The 21,449-nt window shown below is 46.1% G+C and overlaps 1 protein-coding gene across 1 annotated transcript in view; it reads right to left on the reverse strand.

Moving 5' to 3' along the window:
- The window catches only part of ROM1 (retinal outer segment membrane protein 1), a 28,158-nt gene extending 9,049 nt beyond the window's left edge, over positions 1-19,109 (reverse strand). Inside the window, exons 1-2 of the mRNA XM_056527537.1 lie at positions 18,445-19,109; positions 3,949-4,195 (exon numbers count right to left, since the gene is read on the reverse strand). Coding sequence (XP_056383512.1) covers positions 3,949-4,195; positions 18,445-19,025 — 828 coding nt within the window. The 5' untranslated portion in view covers positions 19,026-19,109. The remainder of the gene's footprint in view (positions 1-3,948; positions 4,196-18,444) is intronic.
- Positions 19,110-21,449: the final 2,340 nt, after the last annotated feature.

Below are 21,449 nucleotides of genomic sequence, written 5' to 3' on the forward strand. Positions count from 1 at the left end.
ACAACTGAGGATTTTAATTGGCTTTTTTAATGTTAAAATAACATATTCATCCTCAAATCCGGACCATCGTCTGCATCCTGTGGAATTGCTGCAGATCCTTCCTTTTCTCGCTATGTCTGCGGATATTGTACTAGGAAGTTTAAGCTTTTTTCCTCCTCTTCTCCCTACCACCCTAGTCTTCCTGCTGATATGACCTCGGTTATGGGGAGGGAATGGGGATCACAGGGTCTTTTTTGCTGGTCTTTTTTTTCCCCTCCTCCGAGCGGCTCCATCTCCAGATGAGTCACTATTAGGGAGATTTATCAAAACCTGTGCAGAGGAAGAGTGGTGTAGTTGCCCATAGCAACCAATCAGATTGCTTCTTTCATTTTCCACAGGCCTCTTTAGAGGCCTGTGGAAAATGAAAGAAGCAATCTGATTGGTTGCTATGGGCAACTGCACCACTCTTCCTCTGCACAGGTTTTGATAAATCTCCCCCTATATGTCTTCTACATTGGGGTCCAGGATTGTTTCATTGCCTACCGGCTTTGAGCAATTATGCCACCTCTGGCGAAATGACTCCTTTCTGCCATTTATTCTTTTCTTCACACTCCCCAGGGTGGGGCTGCCCCATCGCAACGATATATAAGTCGCTGGGAGGAGGACTTGAACCCTTCTATTATTCTACTCTATTACTCTACCTCAGTGGAGGATGATTTGGGAACGGGCCTCTAAGGCCTCTATTTGTACTACGTATAAGGAGACCCAATATAAAATGCTTTTGAGTTGGTACCACACTCCGGTGCTGCTTAATAGGTTGAATCCGACTATCCCTCCACAGTGCTGGTGTTGTGGGGTGGGGTGGGGTTGGGGACTATCTTTCATGTTTTTTAGGCCTTCCCCCTGGTTTGGGGTTATTGGAGGATGGTCCAGTGTTTGGTCAGCTGGGTCTTGAGTCTTTCTGTCCCTCTCGATCCTTTGATCTATCTTCTCCATCTTTCTCATAGGGCCCTTTAATCTATTTCTGCATATTGTCCTTGCTGCCAAGACTCTTTTATAACAAAATACTGAAAGAAATCTGTACCGCCTTCGGAGAGTGACCTCTTGGCTCGTATACGGGAGATCCGGTCCTTTGAGTCTCTTACTGCCTATTTGAATAATACAGTGCCGCTGTTCCTGTCTGTGTGGCAGCCATGGGACCGCTTTATGGATGAACAACCTCCCTGAGCTTCAGTTGATGCAAAAATGACGCTATCCGGTTCTCATATCCGGTCCTCATATCTCATAGTTTGACCTCATATCTCATTTTAATATCCTGTCTTAATATCCCGTCCTCATATTCTGTCTTCATATCCCGACCTCACATCACATCCTAATATCCCCACCGTATATCCCTTTTTATATCCTATCCTAATATTCCATCTTCATATCCCGACCTCATATTCCGTCTTCATATCCCAACCTCATATTTCGGATCTCATATCCCATCTTCATAACCCCACCTCATATTCCGTCTTCATATGCCAACCTCATATTTCGGATCTCATATCCCATCCTAATATCCCATCTTCCTATCCCCACCTCATATTCCGTCTTCATATCCCAACCTCATATTCCGTCTTCATATGCCAACCTCATATTTCGGATCTCATATCCCATCCTAATATCCCATCTTCATATCCCCACCTCATATTCCGTCTTCATATCCCATCCTAATATCCCATCTTCATATCCCCACCTCATATTTCGGATTTCATATCCCATCCTAATATCCCATCTTCATATCCCAACCTCATATTCCGTCTTCATATCCCCACCTCATATTTCGGATCTCATATCCCATCCTAATATCCCATCTTCATATCCCCACCTCATATTCCGTCTTCATATCCCATCCTAATATCCCATCTTCATATCCCCACCTCATATCCCGTCTTCATATCCCCACCTCATATTTCGGATCTCATATCCCAACCTCATATTCCGTCTTCATATCCCCACCTCATATTTCGGATCTCATATCCCATCCTAATATCCCATCTTCATATCCCCACCTCATATTCCGTCTTCATATCCCATCCTAATATCCCATCTTCATATCCCCACCTCATATTTCGGATCTCATATCCCATCCTAATATCCCATCTTCATATCCCAACCTCATATTCCGTCTTCATATCCCCACCTCATATTTCGGATCTCATGTCCCATCCTAATATCCCATCTTCATATCCCCACCTCATGTCCCGTCTTAATATCCTCACCTCATATTTCGGATCTCATATCCCGTCCTTGTATCCTGGATCTCATTTCCTATTCTCACCTCCTGTTCTGATATCCCAAGCTCATATCCCGTTCTCAAATCACATCCTCATATCCCAACCTGATCTTTAGTTGATGCCCCGTACTGACATCATTCACATCAAACTCGCAGTCAAACCAGGACTGACAGCCGCAATACACAAAAATGCATCTGTATTTCTATGCCTGTGCGAAATCAGCTTTGGGGCAGGACTGTCAACTGGGTGATCACCACCATCATTTCTTTTAAATTAACTTGTGCCAGAAAGTTAAACAGATATGTAAATTACTTCTGTTTAAAAATCGTAATCCTTCCGGTACTTATCAGCTGCTGTATGCTCCACAGATGTTCTTATCTTTTTGAATTTTTTTTTCTGTCTGACCACAGTGCTCTATGCTGACACCTCTGTCCATGTCAGGAACTGTCCAGAGCAGGAGCAAATCCCTATAGTAAACCTCTCCTGCTCTGGACAGTTCCTGACATGGACAGAGGTGTCAGCAGAGACCACTGTGGTCAAACAGAAAATAATTTCAAAAAGAAAAAAACTTCACGTGGTGCATAAAGCAGCTGACATCTTGGAAGGATTAAGATTTTTAAATAGAAGTAATTTACATATCTGTTTAACTTTCTGGCACAAGTTGATTTAAAACAAAAATGTTTTCCATCGGAGTACCCCTTTTAAAGGCAAGAGTGTTTATGTTCTTGTCACCATTGACAGCCCTTAGAATGCAACAATGCCTAGAGACTTTTAAAAGGCAGTCACTACCTTGTCAATAGGGTGTTAAAATGAGAACTCTCTATAGTTAAAGGGGCACACCACTGGAAAACATTATTATTATTATTATTATTATTATTATTATTAAATCAATTGGTGCCAGAAAGTTAAACAGATTTGTAAATTACTTCTATTAAAAAATCTTAATCCTTCCAGTACTTATCCGCTGCTGTATGCTCCAAAGGAAGTGCTTTTCTTTTTGAATTTCCCTTCTGCCTGACCACAGTGCTCTCTGCTGACACCTCAGTCCATTTTAAGAACTGTTCCGAGCAGTATAGGTTTGCTATGGAGATTTGCTCCTACTCTGGACAGTTCCTAAAATGGACAGAGGTGTCAGCAGAGAGCACTGTGGTCAGGCAGAAAGGAAATTCAAAAAGAAAAGAACTTCCTGTGGATCATAACAGCGGCTGATAAGTACTGGAAGGATTAAGATTTTTTAATAGAAGTAATTTACAAATTTGTTTAACTTTTCCAGTTGATTTAAAAAGAAAAATGTTTTCCAGTGGAGCACCCCTTTAACTGAGCAATGAGGCCAGTCCAATGGAGGCCAAAATGACCTTCTTCTGGCTTCTGATGGAATATGAGGGTTAATGGATACGTTTGGTATTTGCTTTGGGTAATTTCTGACCCAGCAAAGTGATGTAAAAAAAAAAGCCTAAATGGTGTTGCTTGAACCAAAAAAGTAAAATATAAAAAAAAAAAAAAAAAAAAATATATATATATAATATAAAAAAATAAAAAATATTTATATATTAAAAAATAAATAAAATATTTAAAAAAAATAAAAATAACTTTTCCTATATCCCCCACAGTTGACATTGCGGTGTAAGCCTTTGAGGTGTTGTTGTTTCTCTTATAAGTTTACCAATGGTCCTGAGAAATTTGTCCTTACCTGGATAAGAAAATAAAAAGTTACAGCCGCCCCATTTGTGGCCATAATTCCAGTATAGTAGCTCAACAAGGTTTCCCGGCAGCCCTTCACCCATATGTTGAGTTCATCCGTCTGGTAGCTGTAGCTGTAATGCGCTGAGTTATTGGTGATCTGCATCTGGATACAAGGTCTGGGAGAGTTGGGGTTACAGCAGCTAAACGGGACACTGTCCATCAGGTATCGGCCATCCACGTTGCTCTTAATGCGGCTGCACAATAAGGAAAAATACAAAAAAATTAGGAGAGTTTGAGGGTAAAGAGCGACATAAGAGTAAAGTACAGTGGTCCCTCAAGTTACAATATTAAAGGGGTACTCCGGTGAAAAACTTTTTTTTTTTTAATCAACTGGTGCCAGAAAGTTAAACAGATTTGTAAATTACTTCTATTAAAAAAATCTTAATCCTTCCTGTACTTATTAGCTGCTGAATACTACAGCAGAAATTATTTTCTTTTTGAAACACAGAACCGTCTGCTGACATCACGAGCACAGTGCTCTCTGCTGACATCTCTGTCCATTTTATGAACTGTTCAGAACAGCATATGTTTGCTATGGGGATTTCCTTTTACCCTGGACAGTTCCTAAAATGGACAGAGATGTCAGCAGAGAGCACTGTGCTCGTGATGTCAGCAGACAGCTCTGTGTTTCAAACGGAAAATAATTTCCACTGTAGTATTCAACAGCTAATAAGTACAGGAAGGATTAAGAGTTTTTAATAGAAGTCATTTACAAATCTGTTTAACTTTCTGGCACCAGTTGATAAAAAAAAAAAAAAAAAAATAAATAGTTTTTCACCGGAGTACCCCTTTAATTGGTTCCAGGACGACCATTGTATGTTGAAACCATTGTATGTTGAGGCTAGAGATGAGCAAACTTACAGTAAATTCGATTCGTCATGAACTTCTCGGCTTGGCAGTTGATGACTTATCCTGCATAAATTAGTTCAGCTTTCCGGTGGGCTGGAAAAGGTGGATACAGTCCTAGGAGACTCTTTCCTTGGACTGTATCCACCTTTTCTGGCCCACTTGAGCACCGGAAAGCTGAACTAATTTATGCAGGATAAGTAATCAACTGCCGAGTTGAGAAGTTCGTGACAAATCGAATTTACTGTAAGTTCGCTCATCTCTAGTTGAGACCATAACTCTATGGAAAGCTGGTAATTGGTTCTGAAGCCACCAAAATGTCATCCAAAAATAGGAAAAAGTGAGGAGTAAATAGAAATAAGTAGATAACTAATATAGATAAAGCAAGATTGTACATATAAAAGTAATAAAGATCTGCTGGGAGCTGTAATCACTGTCTATGTCAGTGTTTCCCATCCAGGGTGCCTCCAGCTGTTGCAAAACTACAACTCCCAGCATGCCTGGACAGCCAAAGGCTGTCCAGGCATGCTGGGAGTTGTAGTTTGGCAACAGCTGGAGGCACCCTGGATAGGAAAGATTGGTCTATATAGAGGACAGGAGCTTCTTCAGGGTCCTGTACAGTACATGCAAAATGGAGCCGCCCTTACCTGTGTCCAAAGGAGCAGCTAACCATGGCCTAGGTAAAGAGTAATACAGAACATGTAGTACCTCCCTGTATTGTAGGAAGGCGCTACCAGACACCAGTCAGTGCATGCACTTTAGTAGTACAGGTGTAAATTTCCATTCTGATTGGTCGGTTCTTCCAGCCATTGACATGTATCACAGTTCTGGTCTGTCCATAGCATTGTATGTTGAGTCTGGTTTCAAGTTACAATGGTCCAGAAAAGACCATTGTATGTTGAAACTATTTGTATGTTGAGGCCATTGTAAGTTGAAGGATCACTGTAAATGATGTGTTCAATTTCTGCTTTAGTTCCTATAGCAACAGTCTCCAAATATTGACCGCTTGCACAATAGGACTTCTCTGCCAGATAGCCGGGGGGCAGCCATTTTTCCACTTCCTCATTTGCAAATTTTAGTAACAGACGCGGTTAACGTATTGACAAACGAGTGTCTCATGTCTCAGTTATAGTGAAATAACAGCGCTGAAATTTACATCCCTGACGCTGCCAGACAAAGCAGACCTGGTGTTTCTGGCAACCAGCCCGCCTAATGGAATTAACAGTAAAATGAGGAACATGAAAGTCAATGGTTAAAATTTTCCTAAGAGAGGCAAATATGTGTAGAACAGATACGGCCACTAATAAATTGCCGGGTCCATAAGATCTGATAAGAGGTTTGTTGTGGCAGGACGTTCACTACGATGCTGGAAAATCTGTAATATACTGTTTTTAAAGGGGTACTCCCGTTGAAAACTTTTTTTTTTTTTTTTAAATCAACTGGTGCCAGAAAGTTAAACAGATTTGTAAATCACTTCTATTAAAAAATCTTAATCCTTCCAGTACTTTTTTAGGGGCTGTATACTAAAGAGAAATCCAAAAAAAAGAAATGCATTTCCTGTGATGTCCTGACCACAGTGCTCTCTGCTGACCTCTGCTGTCCATTTTAGGAACTGTCCAGAGAAGCATATGTTTGCTATGGGGATTTTCTCCAGTTCCTAAAACAGACAGCAGAGGTCAGCAAAGAGCACTGTGGTCAGGACATCACAGGAAATGCATTTCTTTTTTGGATTTCTCTTTAGTATACAGCCCCTAAAAAGTACTGGAAGGATTAAGATTTTTTAATAGAAGTGATTTACAAATCTGTTTAACTTTCTGGCACCAGTTGATTAAAAAAAAAATAATAATAAAAAAGTTTTCCACGGGAGTACCCCTTTAAAGTGACTTTATGAATTGAGGATCCAAACAGTAGAAATGGTGTCACCAGCTTCCTGATAAAAAAAAATCCTCTAAGTTTATTAGAACAGAATTAAAAAATGTGTAAAAAAATTAATAAAAAAACATAGGTAAAATTATAAAGTGAAACGTCAAGGAGTTTCAAACTGTATATAGTTCTTAACAATGGCAGAGACGCTTGGGAAACATGCATTTTTATTAATTAACTAGCAGAGTATCCGACCTTGCCCGATCTTCCTACTTAAAGGGGTACTCCGCTGCTCAGCGCCTGGAACAAACTGTTCCGAACGCTGGAGCCGGCGCCGGGAGCTTGTGACGTTATAGTCCCGCCCCCTCATAACGCCACTCAATGCAAGTCTATGGGAGGGGGCGTGACTGCCATAAGGTGTGACTCCCATAAGATGTCAGATCGCTGGGGTTCCGCTGCTGGGGACCCCTGGGATTTCCGCTGCTGCACCCCGCTATCATTACTGCACAGAGCAAACTCTCTCTGTGCGTAATGACGGGCAATACAGGGGCCAGAGCATCGTTACATCACGGCCCCGACCCCTCGTGACTTCACGGCCCGCCCCCTTAATGCAAGTCTATGGGAGGGGGCGTCCCCTCCCATAGACTTGTATTGAGGGGGCGGGCCGTGACGTCATGAGAGGGCGGGGCCGTGATGTAACGATGCTCCGGCCCCTGTATTGGGCCATCATTACGCACAGAGCGAGTTTGCTCTGTGCAGTAATGATAGTGGGGTGCCGCAGCGGGACCCCGGCGATCTGACATCTTATCCCCTATCCTTTGGATAGGGGATAAGATGCTATGGGCGGAGTACCCCTTTCAGGGTATGTTCACATGTCTAAATTTTCTGCGAGTTAACCTCTGCGGATTTAAAGGGGTTATCCAGTAAAAAACTTTTTCTTATATATCATCTGGCTTCAGAAAGTTAAACAGATTTGTAAATTACTTCTATTAAAAAATCTTAATCCTTTCAGTACTTATGAGCTGCTGAAGTTGAGTTATTCTTTTCTGTCTAAGGGCTCTCTGATGACACGTGTCTCGGGGAGCTGTCCAGAGTGGAAGCAAATTCTCATAGCCAACCTATTCTGCTCTGTGCAGTTCCTGAGACAAGCAGAGATGTCAGCAGAGAGCACTGTTGTCAGACAGAAAAGAACAATGCAACTTCAGCAGCTGATAATTATTGGAAAGATTAAGATTTTTTTAATAGAAGTAATTTACAAATCTGTTTAACTTTCTGGAGCACGTTGATCTAAAAAAAAAAGTTTTTTTCCTGAAATACTCCTTTAAGCTGTGGCGGGTTTAAGCCACAATGGATTTTCTGCAGCAGAATTTTAGGAGTGGAAAATCTGCAGCAGATTACATTAACTCTCCTAGAAGATCCAGTTGTGTGAACGTACCCCTAAAGTCCTGGACAATCTCCACAGCCCAAGAGTAATGTGATCAGGAGATGTACCAGAAGTGCCAGAGGTTACATGGGACTTCATTAAAGAAAACCCCCCCCTTATGGTGAGTTAAGGTAGATTAAACTCTATTATATACTTTGGTTGACATATAAGTAACGTGTACCAAGTTTACTGAAAATATCTCAAGCTTTTTGGAAGTTATGCTGGAACATACATACACACATACATACATACATACAAAAATAGGGGGAGATTTACCAAAACTTGTGCAGGCGAAAAGTTGCCCATAGCAACCATTTAGATTGCTTTTTTCATTTTTACAAAGGCCACTGAAAAATAAAACAAGTAATGTGATTGGTAGATATAGGCAACTGGTTAAAATTTTCTTTTGTTCTCTCTCTCTCTCATAGTCTGTCCTCAAATCTTGGCCTCCAATCTCATCCTCTTATCTCGTCCTTATATCCCAACCTCATATTTCGTCCTCAAAACCCGTCCTTATATCCCAACCTCATATTTCGTCCTCATATCCCGTCCTTATATCCCAACCTCATATCCCGTCCTTATATCCTGTCCTTATTTCCCAACCTCATATCCCAACCTCCTATCCCGTCCTTATATCCCAACCTCATATCCCGTCCTTATATCCTGTCCTTATTTCCCAACCTCATGTCCCAACCTCATATCTCGTCCTTATATCCTGTCCTTATATCCCAACCTCATATCTCGTCCTTATATCCTGTCCTTATATCCCAACCTCATATCTCGTCCTTATATCCTGTCCTTATATCCCAACCTCATATCTCGTCCTTATATCCTGTCCTTATATCCCAACCTCATATCTCGTCCTTATATCCTGTCCTTATATCCCAACCTCATATCTCGTCCTTATATCCTGTCCTTATATCCCAACCTCATATCTCGTCCTTATATCCTGTCCTTATATCCCAACCTCATATCTCGTCCTTATATCCTGTCCTTATATCCCAACCTCATATCCGTCCTTATATCCTGTCCTTATATCCCAACCTCATATCCCGTCCTTATATCCCGACCTCATATCTCGTCCTCATATCCCGACCTCATATCTCATCCTCATATCTCGTTCTCATTTCCAGACCTCATATCTCGTTGAGTTGGGATAAAGAGACTGTAGGCCAAAAATAGAAGGGGTGTGGCTTTATTGTACAGGGCAGGCCTTGAAGCCGGACCAATGCACAAAAAGGGTTGAAAATAGAAAGGGGTGTGGCTTTGCGGAGGGAGCGTGGCTTCCCAAGAGTTGTGTGGCTTGCAATCCGGACTAACACACAATAAGGGACCAAAAAAGAATAGGTGTGGCTTCTGGAAGGGGGTGTGGCTGGGGGAGTGAGCTGAGGGAGAGAATGTGGTTAAAAGACCTGTGATTGAAAATAGAAGAGGTGAGGCTTGCAGTAGGGGTGTGTTTTTTTGGAAGAGGCGTAGCTTGCAAGCTGGACTTATGTACTCATCAGGAGATGCAGTGCAGATCTTGTGGAGTAAGGTATTGACTTGCATGAGACTTTAGACAAAAAACTTTTTTTTCTCACAAATGGGGGGATGGGGATGGGGTTTAGGGTTATTTTACCTATCCTATATTTTTAGTTGACATATAAGTAACATGTGACCAAGTTTCATTGAACTATTTGCAGCCATTTGGAAGTTCTGCAGGAATATACACACATTCGGGAAATGTATCACAACCTGTGTTGAGGAGGCCTCTGAAAAATGAAGAAGTAATCTGATTGGTTGCTATTGGCAACTGCACCACTCGTCGTCCACACAGATTTTGATAAATCTTCCCCATTGAGTTTTGAATAAATAGAAATGCGATAGATAGTAAATACATAATATACTGCTCAAAAAAATAAAGTGAACACTAACATAACACATTCTAGATCTGATTGAATGAACTAATCGTATGAAATACTTTCGTCTTTACATAGTTGAATGCGCTGACAACAAAATCACAAAAATGATCAATGGAAATCAAATTTATCAACCCATGGAGGTCTGGATATGGAGTCACACTCAAAATCAAAGTGGAAAACCACACTACAGGCCTATGCAACTTTATGTAATGTCCTTAAAACAAGTCACAATGAGGCTCAGTAGTGTGTGTCACGATGCCGGTTGGCAGGAGGTGGATCCTCTGTGCCAGAGAGGGATTGGCGTGGACCGTGCTAGTGGACCGGTTCTAAGTCACTACTGGTTTTCACCAGAGCCCGCCGCAAAGCGGGATGGTCTTGCTGCGGCGGTAGTGACCAGGTCGTATCCACTAGCAACGGCTCAACCTCTCTGACTGCTGAAGATAGGCGCGGTACAAGGGAGTAGACAGAAGCAAGGTCGGACGTAGCAGAAGGTCGGGGCAGGCAGCAAGGATCGTAGTCAGGGGCAACGGCAGGAGGTCTGGAACACAGGCTAGGAACACACAAGGAAACGCTTTCACTGGCACAATGGCAACAAGATCCGGCGAGGGAGTGCAGGGGAAGTGAGGTATAAATAGGGAGTGCACAGGTGAACACACTAATTAGAACCACTGCGCCAATCAGCGGCGCAGTGGCCCTTTAAATCGCAGAGACCCGGCGCGCGCGCGCCCTAGGGAGCGGGGCCGCGCGCGCCGGGACAGGACCGACGGAGAGTGAGTCAGGTACGGGAGCCGGGGTGCGCATCGCGAGCGGGCGCCACCTGCATCGCGAATCGCATCCCGGCTGGAGGCGGTATCGCAGCGCACCGGGTCAGTGGATCTGACCGGAGCGCTGCAGTAGCGAGAGTGTAGCGAGCGCTCCGGGGAGGAGCGGGGACCCAGAGCGCTCGGCGTAACAGTACCCCCCCCCTTGGGTCTCCCCCTCTTCTTAGAGCCTGAGAACCTGAGGAGCAGACTTTTGTCTAGGATATTGTCCTCAGGTTCCCAGGATCTCTCTTCAGGCCCACAACCCTCCCAATCGACTAAAAAAAAAGTTTTCCCTCTGACCTTCTTGGAGGCCAGTATCTCCTTTACGGAGAAGATGTCCGAGGAGCCGGAAACAGGAGTGGGAGAAACAAGTTTGGGAGAGAAACGGTTGATGATGAGTGGTTTAAGAAGAGAAACGTGAAAGGCATTAGGAATACGAAGAGAAGGAGGAAGAAGAAGTTTGTAAGAGACAGGATTAATCTGGCACAAAATTTTGAAAGGACCAAGATAGCGTGGTCCCAATTTGTAGCTAGGGACACGGAAGCGGACATATTTAGCGGAGAGCCATACCTTGTCTCCAGGAGAAAAAATGGGGGGAGCTCTTCTTTTCTTATCAGCAAACTTCTTCATGCGTGATGAAGCCTGTAAGAGAGAATTTTGGGTCTCTTTCCATATGGTGGAAAGATCACGAGATATTTCATCCACAGCGGGCAAACCAGAGGGCAAGGGAGTAGGGAGGGGGGGAAGAGGGTGACGGCCGTACACCACGAAAAATGGGGATTTGGAGGAAGATTCAGAGACTCTGAAGTTATACGAGAATTCGGCCCATGGTAGAAGATCTGCCCAGTCATCCTGGCGGGAGGAAACAAAATGCCGTAAATAATCACCCAGGACCTGGTTAATTCTTTCTACTTGCCCATTGGATTGAGGATGATATGCAGAAGAAAAGTTTAATTTAATCTTGAGTTGTTTACAGAGAGCCCTCCAGAATTTTGACACGAATTGGACGCCTCTATCCGAGACGATCTGCGTGGGCAACCCGTGAAGACGAAAAATGTGTACAAAAAATTGTTTTGCCAACTGAGGCGCTGAAGGAAGACCAGGAAGAGGGATGAAATGTGCCATCTTGGAGAATCGATCAACGACCACCCAAACAACAGTGTTGCCACGGGATGGGGGTAAGTCTGTAATAAAGTCCATACCAATCAGAGACCAAGGCTGTTCGGGGACAGGCAGAGGATGAAGAAGACCAGCGGGCTTCTGGCGAGGAGTCTTATCCCGGGCACAGACAGTGCAGGCTCGCACAAAATCCACAACATCCGTCTCCAGAGTCGGCCACCAATAGAAACGAGAGATGAGTTGCACGGATTTCTTGATGCCCGCATGACCTGCGAGATGGGAGGAGTGACCCCATTTGAGGATTCCGAGGCGTTGGCGTGGAGAGACGAAGGTCTTCCCTGGAGGAGTTTGCCTGATGGAGGCTGGAGAAGTGGAGATCAGGCAGTCAGGAGGAATGATGTGTTGCGGAGAGAGCTCTACTTCCGAGGCATCCGAGGAACGAGAGAGAGCATCGGCCCTAATGTTCTTATCGGCAGGCCGAAAGTGAATTTCAAAATTAAATCGGGCAAAGAACAGAGACCACCTGGCCTGGCGAGGATTCAGCCGTTGGGCAGACTGGAGATAGGAGAGGTTCTTGTGATCGGTGTAAATAATAACTGGAAATCTTGATCCCTCCAGCAGATGCCTCCATTCCTCAAGTGCTAATTTAATGGCTAGAAGCTCTCGATCCCCGATGGAGTAGTTCCTCTCCGCCGGAGAGAAGGTCCTAGAAAAAAAACCACAAGTAACAGCATGCCCGGAAGAATTTTTTTGTAGAAGGACCGCTCCAGCTCCTACTGAGGAGGCATCAACCTCCAATAGGAAGGGTTTAGATGGGTCAGGTCTGGAGAGCACGGGAGCCGAAGAAAAGGCAGACTTGAGCTGTTTAAAGGCGTCTTCCGCTTGAGGAGGCCATGACTTAGGATTGGCATTCTTTTTGGTTAAAGCCACGATAGGAGCCACAATGGTGGAAAAATGTGGAATAAATTGTCTGTAATATTTGGCGAACCCCAAAAAACGTTTGATAGCACGGAGTCCGGAGGGGCGTGGCCAATCTAAGACGGCAGAGAGTTTGTCTGGATCCATTTGTAGTCCCTGGCCAGAGACCAAGTATCCTAGGAAAGGAAGAGATTGACATTCAAACAGACATTTCTCCATTTTGGCATAAAGTTGATTGTCACGAAGTCTCTGAAGAACCATGCGGACATGCTGGCGGTGTTCTTCTAGATTGGCAGAAAAAATCAGGATATCGTCCAGATATACAACAACACAGGAATATAAGAGATCACGAAAAATTTCGTTAACAAAGTCTTGGAAGACGGCAGGGGCGTTGCACAGGCCAAAGGGCATGACCAGATACTCAAAGTGTCCATCTCTAGTGTTAAATGCCGTTTTCCATTCATCCCCCTCTCTGATGCGGATGAGATTATAAGCACCTCTTAAGTCCAGTTTGGTAAAGATGTGGGCACCTTGGAGGCGATCAAAGAGTTCAGAGATGAGAGGTAGGGGGTAGCGGTTCTTTACCGTGATTTTATTAAGACCGCGGTAGTCAATGCAAGGACGTAGGGAGCCATCTTTTTTGGACACAAAGAAAAATCCGGCTCCGGCAGGAGAGGAGGATTTGCGGATAAAGCCCTTTTTTAAATTTTCCTGGATGTACTCAGACATAGCAAGAGTCTCTGGGGCAGAGAGAGGATAAATTCTGCCCCGGGGTGGAGTAGTGCCCGGGAGGAGGTCAATAGGACAGTCATAAGGCCTGTGAGGAGGTAGAGTCTCAGCTTGTTTTTTGCAAAAAACATCCGCAAAGTCCATATAGGCCTTAGGGAGACCGGTTACAGGGGGAACCACAGAGTCACGGCAAGGAGTACTGGGAACCGGTTTAAGGCAGTCCTTGAAACAAGAGGGGCCCCAACTCTTGATCTCCCCAGTGGACCAATCCAGGGTTGGGGAATGGTGTTGAAGCCAGGGTAGTCCAAGGAGAATTTCGGAAGTGCAATTGGGGAGGACCAAAAACTCAATTTTCTCGTGATGAGGTCCGATGCACATTAGGAGGGGCTCCGTGCGGAAACGTATGGTACAGTCCAATCTTTCATTGTTAACACAATTGATGTAGAGGGGTCTGGCGAGACTGGTCACCGGGATGTTGAACCTGTTGACGAGAGAGGCCAAAATAAAATTTCCTGCAGATCCGGAATCCAAGAAGGCCATAGTAGAGAAGGAGAAGGTAGAGGCAGATATCCGCACAGGCACAGTAAGACGTGGAGAAGCAGAGTTGACATCAAGGACTGTCTCACCTTTGTGCGGAGTCAGCGTACGTCTTTCCAGGCGGGGAGGACGGATAGGACAATCCCTCAGGAAGTGTTCGGTACTAGCACAGTACAGGCAGAGATTCTCCATGCGGCGTCGTGTCCTCTCTTGAGGTGTCAGGCGAGACCGGTCGACCTGCATAGCCTCCACGGCGGGAGGCACAGGAACGGATTGCAGGGGACCAGAGGAGAGAGGAGCCGGGGAGAAAAAAACGCCTCGTGCGAACAAAGTCCATATCCTGGCGGAGCTCCTGACGCCTTTCGGAAAAACGCATGTCAATGCGAGTGGCTAGATGAATGAGTTCATGTAGGTTAGCAGGAATTTCTCGTGCGGCCAGAACATCTTTAATGTTGCTGGATAGGCCTTTTTTAAAGGTCGCGCAGAGGGCCTCATTATTCCAGGATAGTTCTGAAGCAAGAGTACGGAATTGTACGGCGTACTCGCCAACGGAAGAATTACCCTGGACCAGGTTCAACAGGGCAGTCTCAGCAGAAGAGGCTCGGGCAGGTTCCTCAAAGACACTTCGAATTTCCGAGAAGAAGGAGTGTACAGAGGCAGTGACGGGGTCATTGCGGTCCCAGAGCGGTGTGGCCCATGACAGAGCTTTTCCAGACAGAAGGCTGACTACGAAAGCCACCTTAGACCTTTCAGTAGGAAACTGGTCCGACATCATCTCCAAGTGCAGGGAACATTGAGAAAGAAAGCCACGGCAAAATTTAGAGTCCCCATCAAATTTATCCGGCAAGGATAGTCGTAGGCCTGAAGCGGCCACTCGCTGCGGAGGAGGTGCAGGAGCTGGCGGAGGAGATGATTGCTGAAGCTGTGGTAGTAGCTGCTGTAGCATCACGGTCAGTTGAGACAGCTGGTGGCCTTGTTGCGCTATCTGTTGTGACTGCTGGGCGACCACCGTGGTGAGGTCGGCGACAACTGGCAGAGGAATTTCAGCGGGATCCATGGCCGGATCTACTGTCATGATGCCGGCTGGCAGGAGGTGGATCCTCTGTGCCAGAGAGGGATTGGCGTGGACCGTGCTAGTGGACTGGTTCTAAGTCACTACTGGTTTTCACCAGAGCCCGCCGCAAAGCGGGATGGTCTTGCTGCGGCGGTAGTGACCAGGTCGTATCCACTAGCAACGGCTCAACCTCTCTGACTGCTGAAGATAGGCGCGGTACAAGGGAGTAGACAGAAGCAAGGTCGGACGTAGCAGAAGGTCGGGGCAGGCAGCAAGGATCGTAGTCAGGGGCAAAGGCAGGAGGTCTGGAACACAGGCTAGGAACACACAAGGAAACGCTTTCACTGGCACAATGGCAACAAGATCCGGCGAGGGAGTGCAGGGGAAGTGAGGTATAAATAGGGAGTGCACAGGTGAACACACTAATTAGAACCACTGCGCCAATCAGCGGCGCAGTGGCCCTTTAAATCGCAGAGACCCGGAGGGCGCGCGCCCTAGGGAGCGGGGCCGCGCGCGCCGGGACAGGACCGACGGAGAGTGAGTCAGGTACGGGAGCCGGGGTGCGCATCGCGAGCGGGCGCCACCCGCATCGCGAATCTCATCCCGGCTGGAGGCGGTATCGCAGCGCACCGGGTCAGTGGATCTGACCGGAGCGCTGCAGTAGCGAGAGTGTAGCGAGCGCTCCGGGGAGGAGCGGGGACCCGGAGCGCTCGGCGTAACAGTGTGTGTGGCCTCCACGTGCCCGTATGACCTCCCTACAATGCCTGGGCATGCTCCTGATGAGGTGGCGGATGGTCTCCTGGGGGATGTCCTCCTAAACCTGGACTAAAGCATCCGCCAACTCCTGGACAGTCTGTGGTGCAACGTGGCATTGGTGGATGGAGCCAGATGTGCTCAATCAGATTCAGGTCTGGAGAACAGGCGGGCCAGTCCATAGCATCAATGCCTTCCTCTTGCAGGAACTGCTGACACACTCCAGCCACATGAGGTCTAGCATTGTCTTGTATTAGGAGGAACCCAGGGCCAACCGCACCAGCATTTGGTCTCACAAGGGGTCTGAGGATCTCATCTCGGTACCTAATGGCAGTAAGGCTACCTCTCAAAAGCACATGGAGGGCTGTGCGGCCCCCAAAGAAATGCCACCCCACACCTTTACCGACCCACCGCCAAACCGGTCATGCTGGAGGATGTTGCAGGCAGCAGAATGTTCTCCACAGCGTCTCCAGACTCTGTGACGTCTGTCACATGTGCTCATTGTGAACCTGCTTTCATCTGTGAAGAGCACAGGGCGCCAGTGGTGAATTTGCCAATCTTGGTGTTCTCTGGCAAATGCCAAACGTCCTGCACGGTGTTGGGCTGTAAGCACAACCCCCACCTGTGGACATTGGACCCTCATATCACCCTCATGGTGTCTGTTTCTGACCGTTTGAGTGGACACATGCACATTTGTGGCCTGCTGGAGGTCATTTTGCAGGGCTCTGGCAGTGCTCCTCCTGCTCCTCCTTGCACAAATGCGGAGGTAGCGGTCCTGCTGCTGGGTTGTTGCCCTCCTACGGCCTCCTCCATGTCTCCTGATGTACTGACCTGTCTCCTGGTAGCGCCTCGATGCTCTGGACACTACGCTGACAGACACAGCAAACCATCTTGCTACAGCTCGCATTGATGTGCCATCCTGGATGAGCTGCACTACCTGAGCCACTTGTGTGGGTTGTAGACTCAGTCTCATGCTACCACTAGAGTGAAAGCCCCGCCAGCATTAAAAAGTGACCAAAACATCAGCCAGGAAGCATAGGAACTGAGAAGTGGTCTGTGGTCACCACCTGCAGAACCACTCCTTTATTGGGGGTCTCATGCTAATTGCCTATAATTTCCACCTGTTGTCTGTTCCATTTGCACAACAGCATGTGAAATTGATTGTCAATCATTGTTGCTTCCTGAGTGGACAGTGTGACTTCACAGAAGTGTCATTGACTTGGAGTTACATTGTGTTGTTTAAAGGGGTACTCCGCCCCTAGACATCTTATCCCCTATCCAAAAGGATAAGGGGATAAGATGTCAGATCGCCGCGGTCCCGCTGCTGGGGAGCCCCGGGATCCCCGCTACGGCACCCCGCTATCATTACAGCACAGAGCGAGTTCGCTCTGTGCGTAATGACGGGCGATACAGGGGACGGAGCCGCGTGACGTCATGGCTCCGCCCCTCGTGACATCACGGCCCGTCCCCTTAATGCAATTCTATGGCAGGGGGCGTGACGACCGCCGAGCCCCCTCCCATAGACTTGTATTGAAAGGGGCGGGCCGTGATGTCACGAGGGGCAGAGCCGTGACGTAACGATGCTCTGGCCCCTGTATTGCACGTCATTACGTGCAGAGCGAACTCGCTCTGTGCTGTAATGATAGCGAGGTGTCGCAGCGGGGATCCCGGGGCTCCCCAGTAGCGGGACCGCGGCGATCTGACATCTTATCCCCTATCCTTTGGATAGGGGATAAGATGTCTAGGGGCGGAGTACCCCTTTAAGGGTTCTCTTTTTTTTTTTTTTGAGCAGTGTAGAAAGACAAATAGATAGATAGGAGATGGATTAGATTTATTTAATTATTTATTTATTTAGTTTTTTTTTTCTTTACTACACAGAAGACCACCAAAATTGCATTAAAAAAATAAGCACTATGCATAATGCATAGTGGACTGAAAATCACAAGATATGATTCAGATAAGTGGGTGTTATTTAGGGCAAATGTTTTAAAGGAAAGAACTGCAAAACTACAACTCCCAGCATGCCGTTGGCTGTCCAGGCATGCTGGGAGTTGTAGTATTGCAACAGCTGGAGGCACCCTGGTTGGGAAACACTTCTGTATAGTAATTAAAAAAATATATATATATATATATATTTATATATATATCTCCATACAATATTTAGTCGCTCCATTGTCTTTGTCCATAGAAATATAAATACTGTATATATATAGAGAGAGAGAGAAAGAGAAAGAAAGACCTGTTATTTCATCAGCAATATTTGGTTTAAAACATTTTTTTTATAGTTGATTCTAATCAAGAACATTCCAATTATTCTATATTCGACAGCTTTGCATATAAATAAATAGTGTGAACCTAGCCAGAAAAAACCCTCATACTATTCATACATACTAAACGTTCCAGGGGAATTTTGTCGTTTTAGGACCCAATATCATATATCACACTTTTCGGTAGCTGAAAATAAATAAAGGACATCTATACTGAAATGGTGACTTACTCTTTGACTTCTTTGGAGGAAAAGTCCAGGTAGCGATTGCTGATCCATTGCACCTCGAACCAGTCTTTATAGTGGTTGTTTCCGCAGCATTGGAAGTCCATTTGTAACTTGTCCATTGTCCTCTTCTGGTAGCAACGGCCTGGAGTGTCCGTGTCCTTGTAGAACCTGATCCCGTTCCTCAATCCTATCTTCAGCGATTCCTCCAGGCTTCCCCTCAGTAGTATGCTGAGGAGCAAAGCAGCCACACAAAGAAAACCGCTCAGGATAGCCACAAAAAAATATGGCAGCAGGTATGGCTTCCAGCGTGGATATTTAGTCATGTCGAGCGAATCTTGGCTGATTTTCCCTGCCAGCAGGCCAAGAATGGCTCCCACCAGTCCAGCTGTTATAACCGTGTTGGGAACAGCATGGGCCACAGTGTTGTCCATCACCTCGCTGTGTATCCATAGTTGCACCTTTAGGAAGACCCCCAATCCAAAGGTCACACACCCTATAAGAACACTCACCCAGGAGAGAAGCCATAGAGTTTGGGCTAGTTTCACCCGCTTCTGAAAGGTGAATTTGGTCTTTAAGAGGACCATCCTGAAAATGGGATCAGGGAAAGGGGGTCAAGAGCCCCTTTTGTATGACCCCTATAGGGTTGGATTTGGGGGGGGTGAGAGAGACAGAGACCCGCAGGTTCCCAGTGTCAGACAAGGGAGCAGAGAGAGTCCGAGGTGGAAAGACAATCGGATTAGCTAGTCTATAATCCAGCACTCAGCTGTTTCTACTGACAATCGCCTATTAGAGCTCCCCCCCCCTCCTGCCCTCCTGTCTCTTTGTCACCTTTTCACACCCATCTATTGTCCAGCCTGCAGCCCCTGTATGTCACGTATGTTTGTATGTAATATATAATCAAAAACGTGGCGGCTTTCTTCCAAAAACAGCACCACCCTTGTCCACAGGTTGTGAGTGGTATTGCAGCTCAGCCCCCATTCAAGCCAATGAAGCTGAACTGCAATACCATTGTAAGGGTCACGGCAGGTGGTGGATCCCCTGGGCCTGTGTGGATGATGACGTGAGTCGTGCCAGGGAGCGGAGTCTAAGGTGCCGCTGGTTTCCACCAGAGCCCAACGCAAAGCTGGATGGTCTTGCTGCGGCAGGCGGCACCCAGGTCACTACCCCTGGCACGACTCGTCCACACTGGTTGCTGTGGTGAAGCGAGGTACAGAGGATAAGGACAAGATGTGGTCAGGATAGCTGAAGGTCAGGGCGGCACAGTAGCAGGGTCAGGTCACGGAACAAGGATCAGGTACATGGATAACCAAGAACACAGGAAAAACTGTAGCTTTCTCTCAGGCACAAGGGCAACAAAGATCCGACACCTGGCAGGGGGAGATGCACACACTTATAGGAAAGGAACAGGTAAAGACACTAATTAGGTCGTACTGGCCCTTTAAATTACAGAGCTCTGGCACACGATCTGGGACTGAGAACACAGAAGACCAGGGAGGAGAGTGATGGGCTGGAACCCGCAAGCAGGTGCGTCCCGCGCTGCGAATTCCAGCCCTGCCGTCAGCGGGGACATGAAAGGAGAGCGCTCACTGCCAGCGTGTCTGGCCGGAGCGCTGACATTACAACCATGTCCGATCAATGGGATCCCCCGCAATCTTTGGAGATACAGCATTTGTGTATCTCCAGCTCTCCTATAGAGATGAGTGGAGGGCGCGTGCCGACCCCGCTTCGTGCGCAAGGTGAGCCAGCACTCTGTACAGGAGATACGGGGGGCAGCACTCAGACACTTATCCCCTATCCTTTCGATAGAGGATAAATAAATGTGGGACTCCTCTTTTAACTTCAATCTATGGATCACTTCAGATATAACGTATCAAATCTGTTACTTTATTGGTTGTATCCTTAAAGGGGTACTCTAGTGGAAAACATTTTTTTTAAATCAACTGGAGCCAGAAAGTTAAACAGATTTGTAAATGACTTCTATTAAAAAATCTTAATCCTTCCAGTACTAATCAGCTGCCTTATGATCCACAGGAAGTTCTTTTCTTTTTTAATTTCCTTTCTGTCTGACCACAGTGCTCTCTGCTGACAACTCTGTCCATGTCAGGAACTGTCCAGAGCAGGAAAGGTTTTCTATGGGGATTTTCTCCTATTCTGGACAGTTCCTAAAATGGACAGAGGTGTCAGCAGAGAGCACTGTGGTCACACAGAAAGGAAAAGACAAAAAGAAAAGAACTTCCTGTGGATCATACAACAGCTGATAAGTACTTGAAGGATTAAGATTTTTTAATAGAAGTAATTTACAAATCTGTTTAACTTTCTGGCACCAGTTGATTTAAAAAATAAATAAATAAATAAATAAATAAATGTTTCCAGTGGAGTACCCCTTTAAAATAACTCAAAGCACCACAGGTCACAGCATTCAAGCAGAAGACTCCAATGTAACGCAAAAGCTGTTTTTTTTTTTATTTGTTACCTAAAGTGCGTGCAACGTTTCAGCTTTTTATCCCTTCTTTGCTTTTTATTATTGGCTACACGTACATTGACCCTACCTCCTACCCTTTCGTCTTGGCTTCATGAAGTTGTGTACCCCCATAGAATGGAGGAGCTCATGGTGGACTCCGGCAAACAGCTGTCCAAGCACCACAAACTTTGGCACCCATAGATAGAATTCTCCTCCTCGCCGGACTTCAGAACCTTAACCATCACGTAATGATCTGCCCAAACATGGCCTTTGCGCCCTCCACTTTGGTCATATCTATACAACAGCTCCTCCGTTTTCCCTCTTCCCCGCTCTCTCTGTTCGCTTCTGGACCGGATGGCCTGGGAACTGTGCGCGCTTTGCCTGACAGGTAACCCGCCTCTTTTATTGTCCGGTTTAGTTTGCTCTTTCTCTTGGCACTCCCTTTCTCCCTTCTTTCTCTCCCCCCTTGGGAGACTTCTTCTTTATCTTTTCTTCTGTTTTTCCTCTATTTTTCTTACCCTTTATGGTCCCTTCTCCTCCATTATTT

This window comes from Hyla sarda, chromosome 6 (genome assembly GCF_029499605.1).
Source record: "Hyla sarda isolate aHylSar1 chromosome 6, aHylSar1.hap1, whole genome shotgun sequence".
In the NCBI taxonomy this organism is placed as follows: Eukaryota; Metazoa; Chordata; class Amphibia; order Anura; family Hylidae; genus Hyla; species Hyla sarda.